The 12,262-nt window shown below is 34.6% G+C and overlaps 1 protein-coding gene across 2 annotated transcripts in view; it reads right to left on the bottom strand.

Moving 5' to 3' along the window:
* dipk2aa (divergent protein kinase domain 2Aa) overlaps positions 1 to 7,082 on the bottom strand; it is a 32,122-nt gene extending 25,040 nt beyond the window's left edge. Inside the window, exons 1-2 of one of the 2 annotated variants that reach the window (XM_051095976.1) lie at positions 6,820 to 7,082; positions 150 to 1,042 (exon numbers count right to left, since the gene is read on the bottom strand). In XM_051095976.1, the coding sequence (XP_050951933.1) occupies positions 150 to 803 (654 nt within the window). In that variant the 5' untranslated portion in view covers positions 804 to 1,042; positions 6,820 to 7,082. The remainder of the gene's footprint in view (positions 1 to 149; positions 1,043 to 6,819) is intronic. The other variant, XM_051095985.1, reaches the window with a different exon arrangement.
* Between the last annotated feature and the right edge of the window lie 5,180 nt (positions 7,083 to 12,262).

The following is a 12,262-nucleotide window of genomic DNA, read 5'->3' as shown; positions in this document are numbered from 1 at the left end:
GTGCAGAACTTTAAAATATGCAAAGATGCACCGTTAATCCCCTTAACTTCCAAGCGGGCATCAGACACAGTGCTTCAGCATCAAAAGAAAGATTCAGCAACTTGAAAATGCATTTAAAGAAGATGTTTTATCGGCTAGTGCGTGATTACCTGCAGCACAAGCGGCTCAGGGTTGAACGCCAGCGTCATCAGCAGCTGCATTCGTTCCGTGTCCTTGAGGTTCTTCAGCAGGAAGCTTCCAGAGTCCTTGGTCTCCGCGTACCTCCTGACCACGCGGTCCAGAAGCCTCTGCGAGGGGCAGTGCACCAGATCCGACCATCCCTCAACCACCTCTGGGGTCAGCAGCCTTACGTCCCCGTTAAGTCGGGCGAACTCCGTTTTGTACATACCCTGAATGAGATCACAGCGAGGTCTTCCAGTGGCACGTTTGCAGATCTTCTGATCGATCTCTGCGAGCTCTTGGTTGGAGCCCAGGCGTTTGAGCACGACCCTGCGTGTTCCCTCCCTGGGTTCTCCGTATTGAGCGAAATAAACGTTTTTTACGTTGAAAAAGTCTAGGAAGCGCAGGCGACCCCACATCTCAAAGGTCACCTGGCTGTTCATGAACTTGCGGCACCAGCTAGTGCCAAAGCAGGCCGGACACTTGTTGAGGCCGATGAATCGCCTGTCGGTGAGCTCGTTCCTCTGGAAAGAGGCGAACAGGTTGTGAGTGTTCATCAGCAGGATAACAAAAAGAGCTACGATGAAGAGGAACTTGCCGCATCGGTAGACGCGGCCAAATTTGAGCGACAGTATCCGCAGCATGCTGATTGGCAGCAGCGCACTGAGAGTGAGTGCAGTTAATCTTTGTCAATGCGGCTGTTCCATCATTGCTATGTGTAATATCATTATCCCCATCACATTCACGTTAGTTAGAGTGCTCCAAAGTGGCAGCAGTGTTGCCTGGTAAGATCATCGGTTTCAAGAGCCTCTTTCACCATGTTTTACAGAAGGGCTTTCTGGTTTTACGTTGAGTTAAGATGCTACATCAGGAATCCCTCTATCTGAAACAGATAAATGAAATCTGGTCAATAAAACCATACATCTGCATGGTGTACCTAAAACATTTTTAAATCCTGTCAACATTTAATCACCCTCATTATCAAACCTGTATTACTTTCATTCAACTTTGGAACAAAAAAGAAGACATTTTGAAGACTGGCAAGCCAACAGTTTTAGCTGCCACTGGTTTTCACTGTATGGAAAAAAAAACATGGATATTCTTCAAAAATACCTTCTTTTGTGTTCCACAGAAGAAGAAAAAAAAGGTTTGGAACAACATGATGGTGAGTAAATGAATACAATTTTTCACTGAACTATCACTTTAAGAGAACAGATTGTTTCAAGATTTAAAAAAATAAAAGGTTTAATGGGGAAAAAAGCTGAACAATCAATCTTCATGTTAGTATTATGTCAGTTTGTATATGCGCTAGCAAAACAGTCAAACCCCAGCCTTGTGGGGGGACGGCAACAGGAAGTGGGAGATGTTAAAATATTTAAATGTCAATGCTCACTCTATAGCACTGTTTAATGTGACTTATTAATGCTTCAAATTCAGTGATGTATATTTCAAAGCATTTAGCTTCAGCAGAAGGCTTAGACAAAGACAGAATTACATAGAAAGGTGATCATATGAAGCAGCATTTTAAAATCTATTCAAAACTGTTCAGTTAGTATCGTTCACACAAACATTTATCATGCAAAAGTATGTAAGTAACAAGAGCTGATAAGAGGCTGTAAAATTTCATTAATGTAAAGCAGAGACTGTTGCTCTAAGAGAAGAATCTTTCCAGAACGTAAATGTGGCTTAAGGCCCCTATAAAAAATTAGGCATGGTTTTGTTCCTCATCTTAAAACTCATAAAAGATACAGCACATACCAATAAAATTACAGCTTAGTATACAAGGGAGTGCACTTAGTGTCACCGACCTTTTTAATGAATTCAGCTAAATGAATTTGAATGATTTTTTTATATATATTCAGCTATGATTGACAATAATGTGAAAATATAATACTACACATAATAAAATATTTCAGAATTCAATAACATAATTAATAAATAAAAAAGATAACTCTGTTACAATTACAGTCACTCAGTGTGAAACAGACTGCCTGTAATGATCACATAAAGAAATTTATTTAATGTAATTATTATAATATATATATATATATATATATATATATATACACACACACACACACACACACACACACACACACATACATACATATACACATACATAACATATATCAAGAAGAATACTGTAAACTTAAACAAGCAAGCAAGGGGATTGGGGAATGAGAGAATAGTAGTACATAATTAAGTTGCATGTGCAGCAGATAACCCAGACATGATCAGGCTAGTCAAATGTGTCCGAGTCAAACTAGATATGACTCAGTGATTACATCACTAACTTGAACTCAAAAAAAGCTGCCTGCATACTTTGAATGTAGTATTTGACTAAATACTGGGTAGAGAAGGGTAAAGCTATTTTAATAATAGTAAAAACTTTTGTACACAGTCTTTCATATCTATTCATATCAAAGTGTGTTTGTACATGTTAAACACTGTTTGGCACATTGTATCGGTAGTCTTAAGTAGTCAGACTTTGATTATATCGGCATAAAGCTTGGTCCACTTTGCAGCTCATTCCGGTAAAGAGGAACCCACAGGAAGAGATCAGTATTTAATGCACTCAACCGCAGTTTGTTTTGTTTTTACTTGTCATGTAGGTCTTGTTTATCTGAAAAGCCTGATAAGACAATAATAGGTGAAAAGAAAGTAAGGGGGGAAACTCATTTTTACTTTTACTTATTTTCACTTTGACTGTTTAAATTAGCATTCTAACTTGGAGCAAAAAAGAAGTTATTTTGAAGAACATTGGCAACCCAACAGTTTTGGCTGTCAAACAGTCAATATTCATGTTATGAAAAGTAGGTAGGGGGAAAAAAACTAATTCAAATGGCAGCACGACAGTGTCAGGTTTGCAAGTAAACCACTAGAATACGAAAACAACTTTTCTTGTACTTCACACTGCAAACAAGCCATGGCCTTCCTCTTTTTTTTTTTTTTCTCGTTTTCCAGTGCAAATGTAAGATTTCATTTTACATGTGCATCTTCTCAAGTATATGTATGTGATGTAAGGATATTTAGATATTTGTATTGGAAAACAAAAAGAGTTTACCTGTTTTATTTTTATTATTTATTTATTTTTTTACAATATATGTAACATTTAACTTTAGCCTTGACTTTTAGAATTTCTTTAGACTTTCTGCTCTAATTTCAGACTTTTTAAGGACATACAGGGATAGTGACAGTAGCCTTATATTTTACCTTATATTTTCCCCATATGGAAGTCAATGGGTACCGTCTGTTTGGTTACCAACATTTTTCAAAATATCTTCATTTATGTTCAGCAGAAGAACAAAACTCATACAGGTTTGAAACAACTTGAGAAGTAAATGATTACAGAATTAAAATTTTTGGGTGAACTATCCCTTTAATTTGGAAGAGCAAATTAAGACTTTAAACGCTGTACAGAAAATACCCACAAACATTTTCTTCTTTATAAGTTTAATAAATACTAATTGTTTTATTTTATTTTATTTTATTTTATTTTATTTTATTTTATTTTATTTTATTTTATTTTATTTTATGATTATTTTGACATAACTGGACTTGCATATTTAATGCTTCACAGATCACAATGCTTGTGGCAGCTTAGCTAATTAAAATAATTACTGTAATCTGCAGGAACTTTCATCACATAATGACAAGACATTATGTTTTGTACTTTTTAATAATGAGTATGTACAAAAAAAATCTGTGAGACACAAACCGACAACCAAAGAGATATGTCTGACACATACATCGATTTGCATGCAGCAAATTAAAAAAATGTGGTTTTGAAAGTAGCATAAAAAAAAGCAGTAGTAGTGGAAATTGATACCATTTCACAACCATGCAGCCAAATTATTAGCATGAAAACGTCTGGAACACGTATGCTGATGGCTTTTCATGGGGTTCTTTGAGGCTGATGTGAGTAAAGCTGTACTCATTTTCTGCCTCTCCCTCAGCACTTTACGAGCAGGGGAAAAGGTCCAATAAAAACCACACCTCATCACGGAGAGAGAGCTCAGATAACTAAACAGCCTTCTCACCGGACATGTTTTCCATACAGAAAAAGACACAAAGCTCTCGCTGCTCACAACTTTTAAGACTTTGTGTAGAGCGTAAAACTTCTGAAGGGATAAGGCATATGAACGAGGGGTAAACAGACCTGGAAAACGTCTGGCAGATGGTAATGGCTTTCAAGATGATTCATCAACACCAGTTTCAAAGCTCCACAAAAAACCTGGGCTCCATCACAGTGAACCAAATCCAGTTTCTAGTTGAAATGTTCAACATTTACTCTCACAAATGAATTTAAACAATGATGTTTGAGAATTCCAATGAGCTCCGTCACACTATGCAAACTTTTTTCTACTCCCTCATCAAATTTTGGCAAACTTCCATCTGCAGAACTTCAAAAAGTCATAAGAAAAGGCAAGAGCCAATGCTTTATACTTGTGTCAAAAGTATCTCTTTAGCATCACATACACTTCAGTGTTAAAATAAGTCAACACTGACTAATTCAAATTCCCAAAACAGACTTGATCGGAAGACGCAAGTAAGTGTAAATGAAAGAAGAGCAGCTCTCTTCTCTATAAACGCTTAAATTATGTGTGCTGGGCCATTCACTGTTGTACATGCTGCTTTCAGTTACACTTCTCTGTGGTACTGAGAATGAAAAACCACAGTTGTCACAGTTATTGACTGTTCGAGTCAATAATGTTTGATCACACAACGTGGTTGTGCCGTTATGCTGCGAGTACAACAGTCCCTAACCCAACCAGTTAAAGAGCTATAAATTAACCATGCTGTGCGTGTAAGAAGCCATACAGAACAGGAACCAACCGCAAATGTGAGGGGGGCAGATGTCAGCTTGCACTTTACACTCTTATGATTGATGACTGCACTGTGTGAAAGCAAGTGGGTGACCTACATGAACCACCCTTAAAGGGACAGTTCACCATAAAAATGAAAGTCATCATTTGTCACCCTGGACCACAAAACCAGTCACACAGGTATAGCAACAGCCAACAATACATTGTATGGGTCAAAATTATCAAAGCTATTAGGATATTAAGTAAAGATCATGTTCCATGAAGATATTTCGTAAATCTCCTACCATAAATATATCAAAACTTAATTTTTGATTTGTAATATGCATTGCTAAGACCTTCATTTGGACAACTTTAAAGGCGATTTTCTCAATATTTTGATTTTTTGCACCCTTAGATTCCCTAATTTCAAAAAGTATTGTCCTATCCTAACAAACCATACACTGATGAAAAGCTTATTTATTCAGCTTCCAGATGTATAAATCTCAATTTAAAAAAAAAACAAAAACTGACCCTTATGTCTGGTTTTGTGGTTTTGTGGTTCAGGGTCACATTTAGAAAGCCACGTGTCACTCCAAACTCAAACTGTATACACTATCTGTCTTACACAAAAAAAGTTGTGACAAATAATAATACTGCTCACCTCCATACAACGAAAATGGACAGGGTCCACCAAGGGCTATAAAGCCAAAAAGAACAAAACAACACAGTAGCATAATGAATGTGGTCAATTACTTTAATTTATTTATCCAAAAGATTCCTCCCCCATTCACTTATGAAACATAATACTATAAATTACTAATTACTATAACTCAAAAAACATAAACATCTCATTCTTTGTTCTAAAGATGAAAGAGAGTCATACAGGTTTAAAACAACATTGAGGTTAGTAGAATATTTTTATTTTTAGGTGAAGTATCTCTTTACCTCAACTCTTTCCTAAAAATACAGGAAAAAAAAAAGTGAATCACTCATCTGATGTGTCACCCACTTCCGTAATGACTGTTTGGTCATATTATTACTCAGAACTTATCAGACCGCGAAACTTGAGCTTTGTTTGAAAGCTGCGCTTTAACCACCCACGTATTTTCGTGCTGTGCAACTTTTAAGTTACCTCAGTTATTAACTTTGTAAATATTGCCATGGTACTTACTTGAGACGTCTGAACGCAATGTACAAAGAGCATAACCGGTTTAAGTTTTCATTACAAATGAATTATAGTTATATTTGACATATTTGAATCTTTATACTTTGTGCTTTAACTATATGACCACCTTGACCGCTCAAACTCTGACCGCTGAAACCAACAATCAACTCGCCACGTCTATCACGAACGCGCACGTTTTAATCGCGTGAAGTCTCTGAAGACATCACTGCGGACAAGACAGAACAGAACAGCAGGTAAACACGTAACACACTCAGGAACTTTCTTTGTTTGCGCAATTGTTATATAAACAATAAACGTGTGTATGTGATGTACTTATGGTACACAATCACAACACCAGTTCACGAAAATTATGTTTATCTAACGTTAATCATTTTCACCGCTGGAGGTCTATAAGAATAACACGATATATCAGAATGTTCATTTAAATAATAATAATAATTAGTATTATTATAATAAACTTGTTTGTGCAATTTGTGGTACATTTTCTCCAGTCCAAAATAGAAAAAGTTTCTCGATTCATTCGCTTTACTAAAGAAGAGCAATCAGAGTTACTTTCGCCGTCTCGATGCATAAGTTCATGAGTTCGTTCAAATTTCATGGCAAGTTAGAAAACACTGCAAACACTTAAGTGATCACATGAAATGATGACATACAAATCCCACAACCTACCAAATAAAAACGAGTGAAATTCCGGGTTTATTCCAGTCGCTCGAGGAAGCTTCCGTTGTCTGTTTATGAACTCCTGTCTCTTACTACCAACGGCGCGCATCGATGCTTTCCCACGTTGTCCGTATGTTGCGTGCACACTGCTATTGCTTTTTCTTTATTCCTTTAAAATTCGCAAGAGCTGGTTTCTCAATCTCGAGACAAGTTCAGTCTGCGAGCGTTGAAGCAGCTGCACAAAAGATCCGACTTCGCGGATCGGGTTTCGTATTTACGACCCTTCTGGTCATTTTACGTTACTGGTTACTAGGTGATCGTGTTGTAACTCCTCCCCCGATCTCTAGAGCTCTTCGCTCTTCACGTCCACATGTAGGAGTAAGTGCATCCTCAGGTGTAGAGTATCCAACAGGACCCTGACCTGTATAAAGGCTAAAGACGTCTTATAAGAAAAATCTATTTCATGATTTCACGGTGGTGAGCTGGTACAGCTGACCACTCTGTCAGAATATCATTTGAGTTGAACGCCCACATTACTCATAATAAACAGTTCCATACAGTCCCACGTAAGCGAAATTGCAATTGATGAGAGTAAAGCGATTGAAAGCCAGTTCCTGTAAGGACGTAAACATTAATTTCCTTTATTTATGCATGGGGAATCAAACAAAAAGCTACGAAAATCACATAAGCGAACACATTTTGGAATTTTATACAATGTAGTATTATTATTTTTCACTGTTTATGACTTCACTTTGAATGAACATGCAAATAGCTTTATAAATGTGGCTCCTTACATCATATTATTTAATTAAAGTACAACGCTGATTACGTTAGCAAACATTTTTTTTTTTTTTTTTTTTTTTTTTGGATTTTGTAGAAATTAGTTTTATTATTTTTCACAATATATGACTAGACTGAATGAGCAGATCATGCAAATATAGCTTTGGAAATTTTGCACGGTTTAACCTTATATCAGATTATTTTATGAAAGTATGTTGCTTATTAAAATTCTGTAAAATATAAAAAATGTCATTTTCTTTAGACATAATGATAAGTGAGGTAAGCTAGGAGCAAATCCATGAATTGCTCATTACAAAATAAAGAACCTTCAACCAGATATCAGTGCTCTGGTGACATCTAGTGGTGGGCCTAGTTGTTGACTTTATGTCACGAATAAATTGATATTTCACTGTGCCTCTAAAAATATTTGGATACTTAAGCCACACATAAAAATTGTGGGGAATGTCAGAATTTCAGTGCATTAGATTAAAAAAAAAAGAAAATCAAACTCTTAAATACCAAGTGCTGTCTGCAACCAAAATGATGCTGGACTTTTTCTCAAAATTATATTTTTCTGAGAGATTTTACAATTGCAACTGGTGTCAAGTTTATTTTTTGTGAATATATGAAATCAGTCCCCCCTATTACTTTATAAGTTAAAAGCTGAAGTTAATTTACAAGAAAACTAAGATTAACACCTGTCATTTGTCAACAAAAAAAATCTTCTTCATAAAACTCAGCAACTGGCACTTTAAAAAAAAAAAAAAAAAAAAAAAAAAAAAAGCATATACAGGCAAGACAAAATTAATACCCATGGCTTCTAATAATATTTCACCATTTCTATCACTCAGCAATTTTATATTTTAAAAATAATAATGTTTTTGGGTCACAGAATGCAAGTTTTAGGTAAGAATGTGCTTGTTTAGACTTCAGATATGCTGTCTGTTAATAAAGATAATGTCTATTTAAAAATTTGCTTCGACATATATAGCAATATCACACAAGTAGCTAGTGTCATTTTACTTCACCAACAGTATGCAGCCAATTGAAGATGCTGCCAATATGGTGATCCTGCAACCAGATCCTAACTCTAAAACCTTTCACATCTATCAGTATGAGTGAGTTCTGCAAAGGCCATTTGGTAAATCTCTGTGGCCTGACCCAATCAGAGTCATTAACCTGATGTTCCAGATGAGCAGAGACAAGAATGATAAGAATATCATCCCATTATTGAGTCCATTAAGAGAGCCAGAGGAGGGAGAAGATCCATGCCGTCTGCAGTCAAATTTCATTCACCACCAGCGCACAGAGATAATTAGTCGACAGATGAGACAAACCACTCATATGCACACACTCACAGAGCTGAGACTCATTATCCTGGATGACTTTGACTGTTAAGTAGCTGCTCCCTTGTGTTTTATTTGTTGACCATAGGCTGTTACATATAAACTGACATTTGCTTTTAAGCAAAAACCAAAGCCATTAAGAAAACAGCTGCATTCAGAATAAATACCCTAAGATTTTTGGAATGTTTTTGAAAGAAGTATCTTATGTTTTTCAATGCAACATTTATAAAAAATACAGTAATATTGTGAAATATTATTACATTTTAAAACTGTTTTCTATTTGAATATATTTGTATTTATTTCTGTGGCAAAGCTATATTTCAGTTTTGTTTTGTTTTTTCAAAGCTATATTTAGTCTCACATGATCCTTCAGAAATCATTCTAATATGTTAATATGCTGCTCAAGAAACATTATGTTGAATGTTGTTGTGCTTATTTATTTATTTATTGTGGAATAGCTTTACATCACAGGAATGAATTACATTTTAAAATATATATTTAAAAAAAATCAGAAAGCAGCTTTTTAAATTGTAATAATATTTTACAATATTACTGTTTTATTGTATTTTTGATTTAAAAAAAAAAAAATGCAACCTTGGTGAGCAGAAGAGACTTCTTTAAGAATATTAAAAATCTTAATTATTCTAATTTTTAGATAGATTTATTGTCAGCAACTTATGGTTTTAAAGTCTGCTGAAGAAGTTTATTCTATAAAGCACAAAGCAGGCAATAGACAGAAAACAGCATCAAGATGCAACAATCTGTTACAAAGTTTTACAAAATATGTTGCAAATAAAAATGTATTATTAAAAATAAGAGTTTTTACTGAATTAATACGAATCTCTGAAATTACTCCAGCTGCTGTGTGATTCTTTAGTGATTATTTATAAGAAGCTTCAGGTATTTATTTATTATAGTAGATGCTTACATCAAGATAAGAAAACAAGAACTTTCAGTTTCTGTTCTGAGTTTATTGTGTGAATATTAACGTGCTTTGTAAAGCAGTTCATCGTTTTACAATTGTATGGCTTAATTTGAAATGGTCTTACGCTGTAAAGTTTATAGCAGATGCAAACTGTGATTTGAAATAATTAATCTGACCCTTCACCAGGGTCAGGTCGGGTTGCTATAAACTGATAAGGCTCATTTGATTAGAGAGAATAACCAACCCGTCACCCATTTGTCAATCACGAATCACACCACTGGTACACGCAATGCACTACACCACAGCCACCATCTGAGGCGCTATATACTCTCAGAAAGAAAGAAAAAAAGGTACAAAAGCTGTCACTGGTGCGGTATCTTTTCAAAAGTTACACCTAAAGGGTGTATATTAATACTTGAAAGTACATATTAGAACGTAAAGTGTACATATTAGTACATATTACCTATGCAAAAGTGTAACTTCTGAAAATGTACTGCCCCAGTGACAGCTTTTGTACCTTTTTTTTCTAAGAGTGTAGGGCCGCCCCTGTGCCTACCCATTACAACCCAAAGGGACCAAGTAACTTACAGCTTCATGTGAAGCCAAGTGCCACTGTGTGCAGAGCTGGGTAGTAACTGATTACATGTGATCTGGATTACGTAATCAGATTCCAAAAATGGAAAAGGAGAAGTCCACTTCCAGAACAAAGATTTACAGATAATATACTCACCCCTTGGTCATCCAAGATGTTCATGTCTTTCTTTCTTCAGTAATGAAGAAATTATGTTTTTTTGAGGAAAACCTTATTATCATAAAAATAATACAATTAAAATTTTAATCTCAAATGCTCATCTTGCCTTGCTCTGCCTGAACTCTGTGTATTCTGGCTCAAGACAGTTAGGGTATGGCGAAAAACTCCAATCATATTTTCTCCCTCAACTTCAAAAATGATTTCAAAATCATCCTACATCACTGCACAAGTTCCGACCCAGTCTTTGCAAAATTAAGATCAAACACTCTTATCAAAAAAGGTAACAAAGCAATATAGGACGATTTTGAAGTTGACGGAGAACCTGAGATGGGAGTTTTTTCGACATACCCTAACTGTCATGAACCGGAAAAAAAAAAAAAAAAAACAGTTCAGGGAGAGCAAGACAAGATGAGCATTTGACATTAAAAAGTATAGAAATTGTAAATTCTGGAAGTGGAGTTCTCCTTTAAGTACTTGCAATTAGATTAAATTACATTTTAAAATACTCGTAATCAGACTACAGTCACTTTTTTATGGATTACATTACATATTATTTACAAAATAGCATAAATTCACCCTAAATCCACTTTTTCATATTTTAAATTTTGCTTTCTAAAATAGCCTACCGCTTATACTCAGAAAGTCTTCTAGTTTTGTAGATATTTACACAGAGTTCAATCAGTCAGGTGGCTACACAGCACCTAAATTTACAAAAATCATTTCAGGTTTAAAAAGGGTTTTAACATTGCATCGGCGTTTTTTCAAATACTGATGAACACATTCATTTTTATTTTATTTTATTTTATTTTATTTTATTTTTTATTTATTTATTTATTTATTTATTATTTATTGAGAGGTTTTTGTCTTTCAAGCACACAAAAATACATACATTTACAAACTTCTTTGTCATCTGAACCTCTTTCACTTACTTGGAGCATCCCTGAAAATTTGAAATACATATTTTAATATTTAAGTATCACAGTTGCATGTTAATGTTTCTCTGACGGTCAAAATGACATGCATTTTTTTAGTAAGTGTTTTATTTTGATACATTTTAAAAACATTTGTTTTAATGTAACATTTTTATTTATTTTTATTTTTATTTATTTATTTATTTATTTATTTATTTATTTATTTATTTATTTATGTTAATTATTAGCTTTTCATTAAACTCATAAACCCCCTGCATTTTCTTCACAAACTCCAGTTTGGGAAACCTTGACATAATCTAATGTTTAATGCACTTCATGTTGCTAAGAACAACGAAAGATATATATTTTCTTACTCATTTGTATTCTTATATCAGTATGGTACAAGATATCCTATTTAAATCAATGTGATAAACAAGGTGGGTCAAAAGTAATCTAAAAGTAATCAAAAAGTAGTCTGATTATATTATCTTAAATGTGTAATTTAATGGATTATGTTACTAACTACATTTTTGTCAGCAATGAATTATGATCCGTAAGTAATCTGCCCAGCTCTGAATGTGACATTAGAAGATTGTTTGGAACGCTGAAGGTCTTGAAGCGTATGAATGACGTCAGCTGCAAGAATCCTTCTTTTTCTGCAAGAATCTTATTTTAAATGATTGATAATCTGTTTAGACCTGCTATAAACCTTATAGTAAAGAGCAGAAATTTAGCCATA

This window comes from Labeo rohita, chromosome 2 (assembly GCF_022985175.1).
Source record: "Labeo rohita strain BAU-BD-2019 chromosome 2, IGBB_LRoh.1.0, whole genome shotgun sequence".
NCBI classification, from domain to species: domain Eukaryota; kingdom Metazoa; phylum Chordata; class Actinopteri; order Cypriniformes; family Cyprinidae; genus Labeo; species Labeo rohita.
Note: the sequence above shows the minus strand (reverse complement) of the source record. Positions and strands in the feature narration are given on the sequence as shown.